Below are 20,156 nucleotides of genomic sequence, written 5' to 3'. Positions count from 1 at the left end.
AAAGAAATGGAAAAATGTTCCATGCTCCTGGATTGGAAGAATAAATATTGTGAAAATGTCTATGCTACCTAAAGCAATCTACACATTTAATGCAATTCCTATCAAATTACCATCCATATTTTTCAAAGAAATGGAACAAATAATTCTAAAATTTATATGGAACCAGAAAAGACCTCGAATAGCCAAAGGGATATTGAAAAAGAAAGCCAATGTTGGTGGCATCACAATTCCGGACTTCAAGCTCTATTACAAAGCTGTCATCATCAAGACAGCATGGTACTGGCACAAAAACAGACACATAGATCAATGGAACAGAATAGAGAGCCCAGAAATAGACCCTCAACTCTACAGTCAACTAATCTTCGACAAAGCAGGAAAGAATGTCCAATGGAAAAAGACAGCCTCTTCAATAAATGGTGCTGGGAAAATTGGACAGCCACATGCAGAAAAATGAAATTGGACCATTTCCTTACACCACACACCAAAATAAACTCAAAATGGATGAAGGACCTCAATGTGCGAAAGGAATCCATCAAAATCTTTGAGGAGAACACAGGCAGCAACCTCTTCGACCTCAGCCGCAGCAACATCTTCCTAGGAACAACGCCAAAGGCAAGGGAAGCAAGGGCAAAAATGAACTATTGGGATTTCATCAAGATCAAAAGCTTTTGCACAGCAAAGGAAACAGTTAACAAAATCAAAAGACAACTGACAGAATGGGAGAAGATATTTGCAAACGACATATCAGATAAAGGACTAGTGTCCAGAATCTATAAAGAACTTAGCAAACTCAACACCCAAAGAACAAATAATCCAATCAAGAAATGGGCAGAGGACATGAACAGACATTTCTGCAAAGAAGACATCCAGATGGCCAACAGACACATGAAAAAGTGCTCCATATCACTCGGCATCAGGGAAATACAAATCAAAACCACAATGAGATATCACCTCACACCAGTCAGAATGGCTAAAATAAACAAGTCAGGAAATGACAGATGCTGGCGAGGATTCCCACCTACACTGTTGGTGGGAATGCAAGCTGGTGCAGCCACTCTGGAAAACAGCATGGAGGTTCTTCAAAATGTTGAAAATAGAACTGCCCTATGACCCAGCAATTACACTATTGGGTATTTACCCTAAAGATACAAACGTAGTGATCCAAAGGGGCACGTGCACCCGAATGTTTATAGCAGCAATGTCCACAATAGCCAAACTATGGAAAGAACCTAGATGTCCATCAACAGATGAATGGATCAAGAAGATGTGGTATATATACACAATGGAATACTATGCAGCCATCAAAAGAAATGAAATCTTGCCATTTGCGACAACATGGATGGAACTAGAGCGTATCATGCTTAGCGAAATAAGTCAAGCAGAGAAAGACAATTATCATATGATCTCCCTGATAGGAGGAAGTGGTGATGCAACATGGGGGCTTAAGTGGGTAGGAGAAGAATAAATGAAACAAGATGGGATTGGGAGGGAGACAAACCATAAGTGACTCTTAATCTCACAAAACAAACTGAGGGTTGCTGGGGGGAGGGGGTTTGGGAGAAGGGGGTGGGATTATGGACATTGGGGAGGGTATGTGCTTTGGTGAGTGCTGTGAAGTGTGTAAACCTGGTGATTCACAGACCTGTACCCCTGGGGATAAAAATATATGTTTATAAAAAATAAAAAAATTAAAAAAAAAAAAAAGTAGTACATATGACCTTAACTATTAGGTTTAGACTTACAAATTAAAGCTTGCTCATTATTATAGAATTCACCGATCAAGTGATCAAGTCACTTTCTTGACTTGATCGGAGTCAATATATATATATGGTTTCCTCCATATATATATATATATATATACACACACATATATCCTCCATATATATATATATATATATATACACACACACATATATATATATATATATATATATATGACTCAATACATTGAACAGTTTTGAAACAAACTTACTCTTTGTGTTATTTACATTACCCAGACAAGTGGGAGTCAGTACAGTGACCACCATTGTTCCATCCCCGGTTCCAATTGCACTATTATTCATATAAGAAGAAGGAAAAAAAGAAAAACACGACAAAGGGTCTGTTACAAAAGCCTGGGGAAACCAACACTAATTCACCCTAACAATGTTACTTGCATTTATTTTTAATAGAATAATGCTCTTGGATAATGGGACTTTTGATAGCTATCCATTCTTCTTCCTGCCTAGGACTTCTTTATAAGCATGCTCAGAAATGACAGAAAAATGTCAAACAAGTATTAAATATAACCAGAGAAAAAGGAGAGAGGTTGATCCCCACTAGGCAATAACAGAGCAAGAATACTATTTAATATTTACCAATGCTTTGTCATGCATGAAATGCTTTTACATGGTTCTGGATCAAACAGGTTACTGAAAGACTCCATTTAATGACAGCTGTGGTTTTTCTGAGCACTGTCCCGTGTCCTACTTCCTTTTATTGCTGCCAAGAAACTGCGGTTTAGTTCCCTACACTGACTTAACTGCCAATTTTGAAAGGTTATAGATAATGCATTAGATTCAGGGAGAGTTGAGCTGGCTTCAACTTGGGAGATTACTGTGAATAGGTCAGTACCATGCAACTCAACACTACCCAGGGGCAAGGGACCAAGTGAGCAGGGATCTCATATTCATAAACAAATTCTGCATATTCAAAACTAGCAAGGAAAGCCTTTTAAGGAGAAAGAATAAAAGACAGTTTTTAAAGAAAATAATTTCTCCAAAAAGCCAAAACAGCATGTGGGCAGACAGTCCTGAGACACTCTGAGGACTGATACTTTGGTAGAACGCCCAAGAGGCTACCCGTTTCCAGCAGACACTGATACCAGCTTGGAACACCCAGAAAATGACAAACCAGGTGCCAGCAAAGTCAGAACATCACTCCCACATATGGCTCGTTCAGGAAGGCTCACCCTTGGGCCAACTCTTGATACCACTCTAGGCTTCCTTTGCCCCTTATAGTTCTCCTTGGTGTGCTCTCCAGGAAGGAAATTTCAGAAAAATAACAGGCACAAATGGCATGACTGCTGGAAGGAAAATGCCCCAAGAGCACAAAGCCATCACTGACTACAGAAGTATTGTCGTTGATGTGGTTGAGTATTAAGAAAAGCTTACTGTGATGTTGCTATTGGCCTGGATTCTTTGGGCCTCACGGTCCTTTCTAATAAACCTTAGAATAAAACTTAATGAAACCAGATACCTGAATAGGTGCAGTTCGCTCTTTGGGCATATATTTTTGACATTTGTTTGGACAGTACAAAGTAATGTCAAATACAAATAATATACCCAGGTATCTTTTCTTTGGTTTTGGTGGAACAGAGAACATTCTGTAGCTAAATCATCAGGATGGCCTAAGCAGGGATCAGTGCTACTAAAAAAAATTTTTAAAGAATAAAAATAAAAAATCACACTAGTCCAAAAGGCCACAGGGAGGTTCCGATAGAGCTGAGATCATTTAGCGGTAGCACATACTCACTACTTCCCTAGGCCTACATCATCTTCTCTGGGCTGTAACACAGGGGTTGCTAAACTGCGGCTCATGAGCCCAATATGGCCCACCACCTGTTTTATTGGAACACACCACACTTGTTCATTTGTCTATTATCCATGGCTGTGTCATTACTGCAATGATAGAACTGAGTAATTATGACAGAGACCATATGGTCCACAAAGCCTAAAATATTTACTTTCTGGCCCCTTACAACAAAAGTACATTGGCCTCTGTTCCAGACAAAGAAATTTGTAGTCTCAAAAGCTACTTACATGTATGTATATTTGAGAAGATCCAAACAGACCTCCTAATGAAGAAAAGGAGCAAGAAGAGAGAAGAGAAAGAAGTAACAGTCCTAGTAGGAGTAGTGGTAGCAGGAGTTTGGACTTGCTATGGAATTCTCTGACTTCCATAGCTTCATGGAGATGGAGGAATCTCCATGCAGGCAAAAATATAAGCAAAATCAGTCTTTTCAATGTGTACAACGCCATGTCAAATCTGCAGCCAAAACTTTAATATTCTGTTAAAAACATGGATCCCTTACCGACCAATAGCAAAAAGCATCTCCTCTTAAGATACTCAGCAGATTTCTTAATCTTGAACTGACCTAACATAACAAGCTTTACTTCTCTAAATCTCAGGATGGCTAAGGTATATGCTATCTCTGGCTTGACTAGCCAGGCTCCAGAGGAAAAGCTGTGAGTCCAGGCATACTGGCCCACTGTGGGGAGCAGTGTAGAGTGAAGAGAGTCACACTGAAGATGTCAAGGAGACTGATGGAATGGCAGAGGGAACAGGTGCATGAAATGACCCCCTCTCTTGTGCCACCCATCACTATCACAAAATCTAGGCCATGACTGTATTTCTTCTGGGTCAGGAGTTGAGACAGAGAGAAATGTGAGGAAATAGGTGGGCTTTGAGCACCTCAGACTCTGGAACTAGAGTTTGGGCCAAGTTCTGCCCACAGCTCCCAGAAGCAAGGAGGTCCCAATAGCATGTGAATTGCATGTTGTTCTGCAGGTTTCAGCAAAATTATAGATTCAGTCAGCATTATGTGAAAGAGTCTAGGTAATGAGGACATTATCCATATCCTGGTTGGTTCTATAAGTTCCATCCAAGCATTAAGTCAGTCTGCCTATAAGAAACATATATGGAAAAACAAAAAGAAACAACCTGGAAACATCAAGTTGGGTGGCTACAAAAATGCGCTCAAAGAAATTGCAAACTTATTTTTTGAAGGCTAGTTTAAGGAAAACATAATTTTATGTAACATCAACTTCTAGAACTTCAAAAAATCTCATGCTGCTAGTGGAAAATGTGTTTTTCAGTGTCTCCTACCTAAGGATGCAAATTATAAAGCCTACTTATTATACTAGAAAAAGTTTCTTTCTCTCAAGGGCTGTTACATTTTGTCCAACCCTAGGAATCCTTAAGCCATCAGGTCTTTGTTGTTGTTGTTGATTTTATATTACCTTGTTATCAGAAAACTTGAGTAAAATTTCAGATTTACAATAAATATGGGATTTTCCACTGTGTGGAGTTGTTCCACAACACAGGAGTTGTGCTCGGGACTCCTCCTGCATGTCAACACCACTGACAAGATGCCGGCCGTCACGGTGTTCTTAGCTCAGGGGAGAAACAGCCATGAAATGGACAGGTAGATCCAATGGCAACCCCATCAACCGAAAGGCCCAGGCAGTTTGGCCTCCGACCCTTGAAAGTACACATAAAGAAGCCAAAATAACCAAAAAGCAATTGCATTCTCTATCTAACATTTCAAAGGACATAAGAGGGAATATAATTCAGAATCCACAAATACGTATTTCAAAAGGTGCTTTTCCCCTTTCCAAATTCCTCAAACCCCACCGCTATTCCAGAGCCTCATTCACAACAAAACCCCAAATTTTCTTCCCATTTCCAGAACCATGAAGCTTTCTTTTTTCCTTTCTCCCAGCATTAGCCACAGAGTTCAATTCAGCTTCTCTCTCAGTGAGCAAGAAGGAATCTCTATTCTTTAGGAAGAGAAAGGGTAGGTGAAATTGGGCTGACACGTAATAGATCTGCTTTAATAAGCAGGGGGCAGACGGGTGCAGGGAAGGCTATAAATACCACCCTTGGGTAATTTTTGCCGGGTCATATAATTACAATTGTGAGAGAATACTGGGGGGCGGGGGTAGGGTTACTGATTTAGCATAATGGTCAAGAACTGTCTCTCTCAGAAAGCAACATTTTAAGCCAAGGTCTATAGGATAAAGAACAGAAAGAAAGACCATCCTGGTTAGGGAAGCCTCTAAGGCGGTTGTCTGAGGGCCTGTGCATTCCCCAAGAACTGAAATCCACTCAATCTAACCACACCAAAATGAGCCCAGGTAAAGCTACTATGAGATGTAGCTGGGAAGATGGGCAGATAAAATCAGGGAGGGCCTTTAGGTCCTGACAAGAATTTTAAGATTATACCAAGGGCAACAAATAGCCAACAAAGGGTTTTAAGAAGGGCGGGCCACAGGTGGATCACCGTGGATGCTTCCTGAAGTGTGTGCTGGTAAGGAGTGGGGAAGAGGGACAGAAAGGCTTAAACCAAGGAGGGGAACACGAAGATTCCAAGCAAGTGGTCAGATTTAGTCTGCAGAGACTGGGGAGAAACTGTCCACAGGTAGAGGGAGAAAGGTACTTCTCCGGCTTCCTTCTATTTACACTTGAGCAAATGGGACTGGAAGGAAGATGTTATTTGGCTAGAAATATCCAAGAGTACAGTCTTTAAATTCAATCCAGTATATATTAACTAAAAATTATATTTATAAATTACAGTATTAAATTCAATTGCAATAGCTCCCTCTTTGTTACATGCCCAGGGCTTCCAATAATATCTGGTAAGAAGGCAAGTGCTCAGTAAGTACTTGTAGAATGAATGTAATTTCCTCCGGTAATTATCTCTCTGGTAGTCAAAATATCTGAGCAATATCTTTAGATTAAAACAAATCTTGTGTTTTTTAAATTATGTTTGATAAAATATAATTTCATATTTAAAATGTGAACAACATACTCACTGCTTTTATAATACAAACTACAGAAGGTAGATTTCAGGAAACTATTCTTGTCTAGTAGATCCCAAGTGTGAGGAGAATACTTTGAAACATTGTTCTGTTTGACCTCTGATTATTTAAATTTTTATTTTTAATTCTGTGGCATGAGTGCTTTTTATGGTGAGTGACCTCAAATTCCTTCTGGAAGTAAGTGGGGAATAAATTAGAAACAGTGTGACTCTGGTCAAATGAGATTTGTGGAGTTTAATGGCTAGATTCCTGCCCCCCTGCCCCACCCTATCTGGAGAGCACCCCTTTTCAGGGGTTCGCCGTGGGAGACAAAGCTCAGGGGCTGCCCTTCTAGATGTCCAACATGACAATGACATCTGGTCCTAGAGTCCCTTCCTGGCTCTGTAATTTCTATATACCCTTCTCTTCTCTCCACAACCACAGTCTTAGCATTTAACAGTTAGCAACAAATTGCTAATTTGGCAACCAGCCCTAAATATCCTGGGCTAATCTTTGAGCACACATTACTATTTCTACGTTCTTCCTCCTCTTAGGAAAACCGCGTAGCACGGTGCATATGGTACACAGTGAAGGAATCTTAGATAGTGGGAATATGGCAATGCATCTTTCAAGGAACCTTCTTTATTCAAGGGATTAATATAAATTGTTAGAACTTAAAGAATTGGATCAAGTCGGGGAGCACCTGGGTGGCTCAGTGGGTTAAAGCCTCTGCCTTCGGCTCAGGTCATGATCTCAGGGTCCTGGGATCGAGCCCCGCATCCGACTCTCTGCTCAGCAGGGAGCCTGCTTCCTCCTCTCTCTGACTGCCTCTCTGCCTACTTGTAATCTCTGTCTGTCAAATAAATAAATAAAATTAAAAAAAAAAAAAAGAATTGGATCAAGTCGGTCAGAATAAATTCCAGGCAAAGGAACCTTTCAGTTTCCTTCAGTAAACACTATGGAGGCTGGTTCAGAATCTACCACTTTTTACCATTTGCGATACTCCCCTCCCCCATTTTACTTTTTCTTTCTCACTCTCCTTCTTTAAAAAGCCTTCCTTGTCTATTATTCAATTTATTTGTTTCATATTTTACCCAACGTTGACTTGTTTCTGGAACATTTAAAAAAACTGCCTGATCCTCCAGGTCCTAGTTATAGTGGTGGAGGTGAGGGGAGCAGAAAAGGAAACCTGACTCTACTTGTAGATAACAGGATTTCAGTCCAGTTGTTTATTTTAGCACCTTGGGGTAAAGAAATTGCTGTGACCTGAGATCCTGAACTCCACTGTAAATTATACAACACTGAAGTTGTACAAGTTTGCTGAAACACTGCTGTAATCATTAGTTTCCTGAGCTATAAAATGGGTATGACAATATTTATCAATTTAAATCTAAAAGGAGAATTCATAAAAACACACTGGATATAAGGGATTGGGGGAAAACATACCCAGAAGCTTCCTGACAAGATTTTGAACATTGCTATAGGCACTCACATCCATATTCTCCTATATCATTATGAAAACTAGCTTAAGCTATTAAAAATATTTGCCACCTTATTTCACAGAGAACTAAATGGAATTGGGAGACACGGTGACAAAAGCCCTTTTGGAAATAAATAAGAATAAACAATGTATCTACATCAGTCTCTTAAAGGTTGAAATACGTTCTTCAGAGTGGGGGTCCCCCAGAATTACGGCTCCCAAATTTCTTTGGTTCCATGACTGTTCCAACAAGCTCAAGAGCAATCCGTCCTGCTACCACTTCTTCTCACAGGAGAAAAAGAAAAAAACATTTTTCTCCCTGCCCTATCCAAGTGGGTCACTGCTGCTTTTCTCTTTGTTCATCCTTTCTTACGGAGGCTTGCCGAGTTCTGATGTGGTTCACTGAATATTCTAAACGCTGAAAGTGGTTACTGCCAAAGAAGGTCAGAGAACATGACTACTGAGCAGGGATGGGATATGTCTGAGAAAGACACAGGCTGAGATTTAGGTCACCTCTAGGGAGATGATATGCGTTTACTGGATACTTACTGTTTATTGGTATTCATGCTTTCCTATGGTCTTTTTTAACGTTCTAAATTAAAAGTGGTATTTTAAACATCTTAAAGGTGATTTGCAACTTTTTTAAAAAATAAAAACGATCCAATCATCCTATAAACAGCAGAACAGCCATCTTCTGTAAATAGAACTGGCAAGCACTTCATCAGTCTTAAAATATCACCTCCCTTGATTCCCCACCACACTCCTCCTGATGCCTCCCTTTCCGTCCCTGAGTTCCTTAAAGCAACACTCCAGAATGCTCTAAGAGGACCTGGGTGTCCAATGTTAATGCTAAGGGACTGGTAGCAGCCGGCTTGCGGAGGTATCCATGGGCTGACATGAATGCAGCCCATTTTCCTAGTTTTCTTTTATTCCCCATGGCTTAGAGAAGGACAGTACTCGAACTTTAATAGATAAAATGGCAAAATTTGAACCATAGGTAACGTCGTCCTAAGCTTCAGGACATAACCTAGGTTATTTTATTCTCCTGAGCACAAGACAAGCAAGAGCTGCTTATAGAGCAGGAAGCAGGGCTTTCCTGCATAATGAGCTTCAAAAAAGAGGGGACAAAATAAAATAATGGCATATTCTGATGCCTGAGTAAAATCCTGACTAATTTTACTTTGCCAAAATTGGCATCATCCCTGCTTATAGAAGCCCTCCACTTCGACTCTGGCAATTCTCAAAAAAGGTACTTCCACCCTCTCACCATCTGCATGGGCAGTCAATGGAATTCTGAAATACAAACAGCCACTTGGAGGTTTAATTATATTGGTGAGGTGCCTGGAAAATGCTCAAAGTTAAGAATCCCAGTTTCCCTGGGCATGGTACAGCCGTCTTTCTTATGGTGGGACAATTTCTATCTATCCAGCCTCCCGTAGGTATATAACTATAAAGCAGTGACAGGTAGTTGTCTACAAGTCTCTCCTTTTTTTCCGTAAGAGAACCTTGATTCTCAGCTAGGCGCAATCCTGCCTGAAATAAAGATGATATAGGTTTCCTAGGCTCCCTTGACAGATGTGGCCATACGGCTAAATTCTAGTCAGTATTAGTAACATAAGTTTGTGGCATATTTACAAGGGATCCTTAAAACAAAGGAGTCCCCTTCAGCTGCCTAGAATGAAGATTTTATAACCGGAGCTCCCGCAGCTATCTTGGACAACAAAGTGACCAAACCTGAGCACAGAAGCCAAATGCTTATCGTGAAGAGCAGAAGCCCTGAGTCTGGATCCCTGAGGATACTTCAGTGAGCCACCAAACCACCTTTCATCTACCTACCCCAGATCCTTTTTCACAAAAGAGATAAAAGCATCCATACTGTAAAATCTCTTGTATCCAGTTAAGTTCCTTGATTTATGGCAACTGAACAAAATGTTAACTGGTCTGCCTATCGTACAGTCCAAGGAGAGCTGCCTGCTCCAGACAAGAAATTTACCTTCCCTCCTCTGCAGAAACGTTTTCATTCATCCAAAGATTATATAGCAAAAAAGAACCCAGAAGTAAATACTAGCCTAGCATCATTCTCACAAGAGCAAAGGCTTGAGATCAGCTCTGCCTGTGCCCATTGTCACCAACCCCAAGTAGACAAGTCACCACTTGAAACCTCCTTAAAATAGCACCCTTGTTTTATGATGGAGCCCACAATCTGTGAGAGACTAGGCAGAGGCCACCAACTTCCTTATTCAGGCCCCAGCCAAGGGGACCTACAGCAGAGCCACAGCATCCATGCATACAACTACTAACCTCTTTGGCTTTACCCCTATAATCAAGAACAACACAGTATTAGCACCACGATGTATACTGGGATGGTGCCTTCTGGTTTTACAAGTCCTCATGGGTATAGATTAAGATCCTAAATACAAAACAATATTAATAATAGTGATAACAATAGATATCATTATTGTTCAATACCATATGACTGCTGGTGTGCCATGTGGCTAGCACTCAGCCTGAAACATATCATTGAAATCCAAAATAGTATCATCCTTATTTTATAGAGGAGGAAACCAGGGCTCTGAGAGATAATGAACTTAGCTAAGACCATGCAGCCAACTCATGACCGTGGTTACTAACAAATCCAGAATTGTTCTATGAGCTTACAAACATCTTAGCAGCACCATCACTGCTCTCAAAATGTTAGATAAAATAATCTCAAGAAAATCTGTTTTTCTCAATTCGGAACTACAATAAAACATTCTAATCTTATCCCTATATTAACATGAGCATTTCTTAAAGCAAAAGAAGGAACAAGAGCCTGATAGAATTTGTCCACAAATGGTAAACAGTGCTAGAATACAAATGAGGCAAATCCAAAGTGCTTTTCTTCCCACCCCCCCCCCACCCGCTCCCTACCCCGAATTTCACTTTTTGCTAACAGTTTCAATTTCAGGGTCACCTTAATGTTTTTGTAACAAGGTCACTATGCACCTTTTAATCCAAAACATCAAAACCAAAAAGAAACCCCTATAATAACATGTTTTTGTGTAATTACATCTCTTTATGCCATTCCTTTTGAAACAGGTCTAACTTATTTCCCACCTCTTCCTTGACCTTCCACTTTCATAAAAGGAAAGAACACGGAAAGAACTCAAGACCTTAAAACATTCATTGAAAACACCAGGTAATTTATCTAGGACTCAAACAACAAATGAGTCCAAAAAAAAAATCAAATGAGGGGAAGAAATGAATTTTTCTATTAAAAATAAAATATGTGCAAATATGAATGTGTGTGTTTGCGACCACTTCTGCTTTAAAGATCTATATAAAATACGGTCAGTATATCAAAAGTTTATCATCAGAATTGTTAATATTTTCACAGGCTGCAGAAAGCTTAAGAATTAAAATATGCCCATGAGAAGAAAGTCAAACAGAATGTTAGAGTGCCCTCTTTCTTTTTCTTGAAGAAATTCGCCAAAGCCTCTCGTAGGAGACCAAAGTTATCAAGCTGACCAGCCAAGTAGCAATCATGCTCAAAGTGTTTCCACAGTCTCCATATACACGCTACAAGGGCTGGAGTACATTTATTGACAATTCATTACTTGTAAGAGATTTTTAAGTAGTAGAAAAAACACTTTTAAAGGTAGAAATACTCACAAAGCCATTTCAAACTGTTCCAGCCATTTTTTCTTTAAATCTTTTGTTTTGCAATAAAATTCTAATCCATTTTGTCCCTGGGTATGGATGAGGTAGAAGCCATAAGACCACTGTTGAAAGTAATATTCCTCAGGTTAATATGTATCCTTCAGTGATAACATCATGCTTCCAAATTCACTAAAACACCACCACAGTCACCCACAAACCGCTCATAACATTATCAGCATATGAACTGTGAACAATCAGACTTTTATAGTCAGCTTTATCTCTGTAACAGTTCTTATGCCAAATGCATTTTACTTGACCATTAAGGCTTTAGAGATGATCACTGTCAGTTGTGACACTGTCCAATTATGTCTCACAGAGGCCTGCTCCTCATCAATCTCTAGAAAGAAAAATCACCTGCACTGATGAGCCCTCTCATATTAATGCATTAGTATCCTCTCCTTGAATGGTCAAAGTCATGAGTAAATTATGGTAATTAATTTTCAAAGATTCACCTTTTTATTTTCTTTATCAGTTGTAGGATTGTTGGCTATTTTGTACTGCTGAAGATCTATTATTTCCTTCATTTCATAGTTATCGCCTTTCCTTTTACATACAATCACTGCCAAATCAAATAAGAAGATATGCCTGAGAGAATGAGAAAGAGAGAGAGAGATTTAAAATGGTTTGGAAGAATGTACGTTAACTTTCCCTTGGTAAAATTTAATTAAACCAACCAACCATTGTTTCTTTAAGTTAAAGACCAAGGCAGTGTTGCCTATGGAAAAAAATGAACTGTACATACCCTGGCACTACCCTTGACGGGATGAATGGCCTTACTTTACCTTAGTTTCATTTTAAAAATACACAAAATTATAGTAAGAATATATACATTCAGAGTTGCTCAGGAACAACTGAGAAAGCCACAAAGTGTCCAGGAGCAATTTTTTCCCCCCGTTTAAAAACTAGCCATTTACAGAATACTAATGATAAGAGTATTCTCAGATATTTTGAGGAGTGGACCAGAATGTGTAGGGAGGTGTCTTTCCCTTTCACAAAGATGACTCACTTAACTTAAATCCTCAGGACCACATGCTGAGGTATCATTTTCATCTTCATTTTACTGGGGAGGAAACAGGATTAGAGAAGTTAAATAATTTGCTCAAGGTCGCACAGCTAGTGAAGGACAGAGCAAGGTTCACACCAGATCTGACTGTGGAACCCACACTTTCACCCTCTATGTTGCTCCTCATGATTTCATGGACCACCGGAAACACAAACCAAGCAGCATAGGAGCAAAATGCAAACTAGAAAAATTATGGTTATATTTTTGTATTGATGCTTCTCTTAATTTTTAATGACAATGTAATTGGGGGAGAAAAAACAAACTTGTAATCCTATCACCCCATATCAATATTTTCATCTTTTAGAAAATTCTCAGGAATTAACATGTATACATTTTAAAATAATGATAATGAAAACGATACATTTACATAGCTCTAATACTTGCATCACTTTCAAAGACTATTTTCCTGGAGAGGCTGAAAAAGGATAGGTCTCCTAGGAGCTACCTGTAGCACCTGGGTATCAAGTTGGAAGCAAGAGCTGACACTGCCCCCTGCTGGCTGACTTTCTCTTTCCAAAAGTTCCAGAAATGGCCATTTTAACCAACCAAACAAGTTTAGCAACCCTATGTCTATAATTTGGGAAACCAGGCCAAGCTCACTAACCTGAACTTCCCTCAAGAAAATATCATGAAATGGTCCCCACTTAGACCAATTTCTTAGAGCGCTTCATATTTTTAGTTGTTTTCAAACGTATACCAAAAAAAGAAATCAAACAATTCTGTTGTCTATTACTGTAGCTCTATTCTCATTTCAGTGTGTCCCTTTGAACCTCAGCTAAAGCGATATTTGTCATATCCTTCTTAAGAACTTAGACAAATCAACAGATACCAAAACACAGGTATTTTTCTCTAACATATTTATGAGAAAATTGTAGAAAAACCATAGGTTGGTCTGTCCCCTCGTTTTTCTTCCTCTGCTTCCCTTTGTCCTAGAATTGTTTTCTCAATCTTCTGATACTAACCACTTATTCTGAAAATAAGTATTGCTCCTCTTTTCTCACCTTTCTTGTTTCGTGTGCTTGTCTAGAGTAGTTATTCGAATTTCACCATCTCCCTGAGGTCGTCCAAAAAGCAAAACCGGTTGGTTCTGAAATATAAATTTCACATGTCTCAGCTTTTTGTAATCATGTAAAAACAGAAATAAATATTAGTGAGGATATTTGCTAGGAACAGCTACCTTATCACACTATAAGTTTTATCATTTTACATTTTTAGCACACTTAGTCTAAAATGCTCAGGTCTATATGGTTCACTTTCAAAACCAGTCTGTCCTTGGGCCTTGGAGGTATACTGAGGACATTAATTAATTTTAACTAATACTTAGGGAGCACCCATTTTGTGCCAGACATGGTAGCAGATACAGGGCAAAGTTTTCCCCTGCCCAGTGGGGGGAAAATATTCACAGAAGTATATAATTAGAAGAAAGAATACAGGAAACATGCATTGCCAGGGGCTTCATTTGTTCTAGGAAGCCAAAGATAGCTTCCTTGAGCTAAGATCTCAAGAATAAAAAGTATGACTTAATGATTAAACATAATGAACCAATTCCCCAGAGGCAGACAATAAAAAAAGTAAGTATTTATGAAAACCTACTGTAAAAGGTGCTAAGGAGAAAAAAAAACTGACTGAAAATTATCACTAACATCTGGGAGATTATATTCTCATAGAGAAAGCAGATATGTAATTAATTGTGCTGCAAGAAAATATAAAAATAGATATTCCCTAACAAAGTCCCCATTATGTATTCTGCAGAAAATAGAAAACTCCATCATAAAATTCATGTGGAATCTAAAGGGACTCTTAATAGTCAAAACAATATTGAAAAAGAACAAAGTTGTGGTGTTAGTCTTCCTGATTTCAAACCTTATTACAAAACTATGGTAATCAAAACAGGGTGGCACTTGCATAAAGATAAACTTCTAGGCCCATGAAACAGAATACCTGGAAATAGGCCGTCATATATATCTGGTCAAAGGATTTTTGAAAACAGTACCAAGATCATTCAATGAGGATAGAACAGCTTTTACAACAAAAGATTCTGGTGACACTGGATATGCACAGGCAGAAGAATGAAATTGGACACTTACCTTAAACAGTATAACACACTGATCAAAAAACCAAATATATAAAACTCTTAGATGAAAACTCAGGGGGAAAGTTTTATGACATTGGATTTTGCAATGATTTCTTAGATATGCCACTATACTATACCACTAGTGGAAAGCACTAACCACAAAAGGCCAGTAAGTTGAAATTCATCAAAACTGAACGTTTTATGCAAAGGAAAATATCAACAGAGTGAAAAGAATGGCAGACAATACTTGCCAACAAAATGTGTGACAAAAATGAATATCCAGAATATATAAAGAATTCTTATAACTCAACAAAAACAAAAAATAAGCAAACATGACTCAAAAATAGGCAAAGGACTTGAATAGACATTTCTCTAGAAAGATATATAAATGGCAAAAAAGCATATGAAAAGATACTCAGTATCTCTAATCATTAGGGAAATACAAAGTCAAAACCATAATAAGATGCTACTTTGTACCCATTTGGATGGATATTATTTTTTTTTAAAAGAAAAAAGAAGAAAAGGAAAGAACAAGTGGTGGCAAGGACGTGGAGATACTGGAATTCCTGTGCATTGCTGGTGGAAATGTAAAATGGGGCAGTCACTGTAGAAAACAGTATGGCTAGCCCTCAAAAAATTAAACCTAGAATTACCATATAATCCAGCAATTCTACTTCTGGGTATATATCCAAAAGAAGTGAAAGCAGGGACTTGAGCATATATTTGCACACCAGTGTTCACAGCAGCATCATTCACAACAGCCAAAGAGGGAGGAAATCCAAGTGTCCATAGACAGCTGAATGGATAATCAAAATGTGGAGTATAAGCAATGCTATATTTTAAAGCCTCAAAAAAAAATTCTTTAAAAAACAAAATGAAATTCGGATACATGCTACAACAAGGGTGAATACTGAAGACATTATGCTAAATAAAGTATGCCAGTTACAGAAGGACAAATAACACATGATTCCACCTGCATGAGGGACCTAGAGTAGTCAAATTCACCTGAAAGTCTGGTGAATTTTCAACCACCAACCCTGGTGGTTGCCAGGGGGCTGAGAGGAGGGGAGAACAGAGTTAGTATTTAATGGGTACAGGGGCTTCAGCTTCACAAGATGAAGAGAGTTCTGGAGATGGACAGTGGTGATGGCTGCCCAACAACATGAATGTATTTAACATCACAAAACTGTACATATTATACACACACACACACACACTGCTAAACAACTATCCAGGCAATATGCTATGGAATGACAAAGAGAAAGTAATAATGGGAGATAAGGGAAAGAATTATTTTAGTTGGATCTTGAAGGAATTTGATAGGAAATAATGGGAAGACATCCTAGGGTTTGACTCCATTATCATCAAAGGCGGAATGATAAAAATGTACGGCCAATTAGAGACCTTACAACACAGCAGGAGAGCTGCAAAGCAAAGTATGTGGGCAGGTACTGGCTGGATGAGTTCAGGAAAGTAGTTGAAGCCCAGATCACTGAGGGCTTTAAATACCATGCTAAGGAATGTTGCCTGAGTCCTGAAGGCAACGGCAATACTGACAAGGTTGGGAAAGAGACAGAATCGAGAAGTCCACGGCAATACTGACAAGGTTGGGAAAGAGACAGAATCGAGAAGTCCACCATCTGGAAGTGCAACAATGTGAAGGAATGGTTGGAGGCTCCTGTGACGGGAAAGGTGGCAGATGAGGTCCTGAAAGGGGGACGTGACTATACACGTGAAAAGATGTTTCCGAGAAAGCAGCAATAAAATTGCTCCACCATGAGAAGAGTCTTTCCTTCATAGCTGTATCTCTATTTTCACTGCCCATAGCTCCATCCGGGCCTCCCCCAGCTCTTTCTTGAAACTAGTCCTCCCACTCACCACTCTCCCAACTTAGAGCCCCTCACTCACCCAAACACTCTTGCCTTTCAACCTCTCGAACACTCCAGGTTCCGGCCCATATTCGGGCATTTCATTTGCTATGGCTTCTGTCTAGAATCCTCTCCCCTCAGATCTCTGCACCACTGGTTTCTTCTTATGCCTCAGGTTCAAGAGGCAAATGACTCAGAAGGACTTTTTCTCACCATCTCATCTAAATGAAGCCTCTCCTTAGTATACTCTGTTGCCTCGCCCTGTTCACAGCATGGATCTCAGTAGAGCATTTTTAAACGTCTTTTTCTGCCTCCTCAGCCATGAGACCCTGCCGTTCATAGTTATAGCCCTGGTCCCAAAGAAAATGTCTGGCACACAGTAGTCACCCAGTAAATATATAAAATGAATATATTAACAGGAATCAGCCATGAGTATGTGTGGGGGTAAACAAAAGAAAAGAAAAAGGAAAAAAAAACACAAAATTCCAATGTTTGAACTTGTACAGCCAAGGGAAGAAGCACAGTGTGATTAAAGAGGGAGGGATAAGCAAAGGCAGAAAGTCCTTAGACAATGACACACATTTCACCGGTGCCATGAGAGAGCTATGTGGGTGCTGCCAAACAAAAACCAGGAAAAAACCTACAACAGCAGAAACTTCAAGGTAAACTATCTTTTCTTCAAAAACAACTTGTAGAATGTCCTCTGATTTATGAGTTAGGGAAGCTGGATAGCAGGATAATTACATACCAGATTTTCTATAGAGAGCTGAAACTGTTTAATTTCACGAAGGGTCTCATTATCTCTTTTCACTTCATTCACATATTGTGCCAAGTCCTAAAGAATAAAGAGAAGGGTATAAAAGGAAGTCAGGATAAGGCTGGAGAAGAGACGAAAACTGTTTGAAAGAAAACGCACCATTAATTTCATTAGCGGTAAAAGTAATCACCATAACTTTTCAAAGACAATAAAACGAACATCCAATCAATCAAAGCTGCAACTGAAAAGCAGGTTTTGAAGTGTCTGCCGTACAGCTGGGCAGACGAAGGCGTTGTCATTCACCTCACCTCTGAGAAGAACAGGGATAAAAAACAAAAGCAAACAAAATCTGCCACCATGCAGAACAACAAAAGGAAACTAGGTCAGGAGAATGCCAATTCCAGACATGTTAATAACTGACCTTGAGAGAATCACATTCTTACACGGGTTAGAATAAGGTCAATAGTGCAATGAAGGATTAGCAGGGAGAAAAAAGTAACTAAAAGTAAGACAGTGAGTCCAGTGCAGCAGGACTGTTTCGGGCAACCAGTTGGTGTCTTAGTTCCTGGAGAGCTTTCACTCAGGCCGCCAGTTCAGTTTTAAAGAGTTAATGAAGGAGAAGCAAAGAGGATGAGAAAAACCTCAGAGCACTGAAATGAAGTAAAAGTGAACAAACAATGCGGGACACATTTCTCCACATGCCTTCTTCACCTACTTTAAAATGTCTTTTTCTCATATTTGAGGAAACATTAGCTAATCTTTCCATACTGTAAGTAGCTATTTTTATTATATGTGCTCTAGATTTTCCTGTTTTCTGGGTGTTCTTTTTTCTCTACCCTCTTAAATTCATCTGCAACAGTAGGAACAGACCTCAGACAAAAAAGCAGTTCCTAACTTTGTTCTAAATGAAAGTCTGACTTTTCATAGGATGTATCTATAAAGGATTTCTTTAAAAATTGAAAACTTGGTATGACTTTGGAAAAGAATAACAAATAATTGTGTGATGGTTCCTGACAGGCTCCTGAAATCAGCCAAAGAGCAGAGCCCTCACGGACCCTGGCAGAGGGACGCAGAGAAGCCATTAGCATCGTTCTGATAGAGTCACATCACCATTTTGTCTTGAAAACAAATATTGGCTTATGTTTTAAGTTAGGAGTAAATATTTCTTTCAAAGTCAACGTGCAGCACAACGTAGAAATTGGAGCATAACAGATTACCCAGTATGTTTAAAAGTCTGCCTTTATCTACTTACAGCTCTTGATTTTCAGATTTATCTAGAAATAGAGACCCCAACTGAAATCCACCTGTGCTGATGTACAACATCTATGAAGGTCAACCTGGCAGAGAGCCTCACTTGAGGAAAGTAAGTTATGCCAGTGTTCTGAAGTCACCAGCTGACCTGCTGCTTGCACAAGACAACAGGATTTTATTAGTAATCACAAAAAGAATGTGAAATAAAACCATTATATTAAATCATTCCTGGTGGTTATAAAAGTTGTCATACTTTCATAAAAAACAAGTTATTTTAATACACCTCTTGGTTTTATGTATCTTTGTCTAACAATTAAATCCACGCAAGGCTATCTATTCCAGTTAAAAATATCCAGTTCTCAGGACACCTGGGTGGCTCAGTGGGTTAAGCCTCTGCCTTTGGTTCAGGTCATGATCTCAGGGTTCTGGAATCGAGCCCTGAGTAGGGCTCTCTGCTCAGCAGGAAGCCTGCTTTTCCCTCTCCTTCTGTTGCTTCCCCTGCTTGTGGTCTCTCTTCTCTCTCTTCAAATAAATAAAATAAAAAAATATATATATATCCAGTTTTCTGGGGTGCCTGGATGACTCAGTCAGTTAAGTGTCCAACTCTTGATTTTGGTTCCAGTCATGATCTCAGGTGAGATCGAACCCCTCATCAGGCTGCATCAGGCTCCGTGCTCAGCTCAGGACTCTGCTTGAAGATTCTCTACCTCTGCCCCTCCCTCGACTCATGTACACTCTCTCCCTTTAAAATAAATAAATTAATTAATTAATAAATCTTTAATAAGTACCTATCTCTCCCCACCAAATACAAAACTATACAAATATTTATATATTAAAATATATCAGCATATAATGTATATGTATTAGCAGTTTGTATTCTATTGTTTTTAAGCAGGAATAAAAAATACAAAGAAGTTAATGATACATTTGCCTTACCTTCATTGCATCAAGAGCCAATTTCAGATTTGCCTTCTCAGTAGGATCGGTGGTATGCTTGACCAATTCCTATTTGGAAGATACAATTCAGTATTACTTTCATCAATTAAAACCAAAATATAAGAAAGAAAACATTTTAAGAAATAAGCCATTTTTATCACTATTTGCAACATAATATAATAAATGGGATGCAATTTAACTAGGTTCTATTTCCATAAAAAATCTCAAACTTTAAGAACACCAGCTAGACACCAAAAGGATATAAGACAATGGTTATAAACACTTTCCATTCAAAGATGAACCTGAATTCTATCCCCCATCATTACAATGACATCCTTCCCAAATGTCATGAAAGACCTCCTCATTGTCAACTGATTCTGATGACTACTCCTCTCTCCTAGCTTCAGGAACATTAGGATCTTTTGTTTGTTGCTATTATTGGTGGTGGTGGTTAGTCCATCCTAAATT

At 39.0% G+C, this 20,156-nt stretch overlaps 1 protein-coding gene across 4 annotated transcripts in view; it reads right to left on the bottom strand.

The window, feature by feature from the left end:
* VAV3 (vav guanine nucleotide exchange factor 3) overlaps positions 1 to 20,156 on the bottom strand; it is a 361,263-nt gene that overhangs the window by 155,451 nt on the left and 185,656 nt on the right. For all 4 annotated transcript variants that reach the window (XM_032302316.1, XM_032302317.1, XM_032302318.1 and 1 more), the window contains exons 11-15: positions 19,689 to 19,757; positions 17,493 to 17,579; positions 13,804 to 13,889; positions 12,192 to 12,324; positions 11,692 to 11,801 (exon numbers count right to left, since the gene is read on the bottom strand). In XM_032302316.1, the coding sequence (XP_032158207.1) occupies positions 11,692 to 11,801; positions 12,192 to 12,324; positions 13,804 to 13,889; positions 17,493 to 17,579; positions 19,689 to 19,757 (485 nt within the window). The remainder of the gene's footprint in view (positions 1 to 11,691; positions 11,802 to 12,191; positions 12,325 to 13,803; positions 13,890 to 17,492; positions 17,580 to 19,688; positions 19,758 to 20,156) is intronic.

The sequence above is a fragment of the Mustela erminea genome, chromosome 10 (assembly GCF_009829155.1).
Source record: "Mustela erminea isolate mMusErm1 chromosome 10, mMusErm1.Pri, whole genome shotgun sequence".
Classification (NCBI taxonomy): domain Eukaryota; kingdom Metazoa; phylum Chordata; class Mammalia; order Carnivora; family Mustelidae; genus Mustela; species Mustela erminea.
The sequence above is the reverse complement of the archived record's forward strand: the minus strand, read 5'-3'. Positions and strand labels throughout refer to the sequence as shown.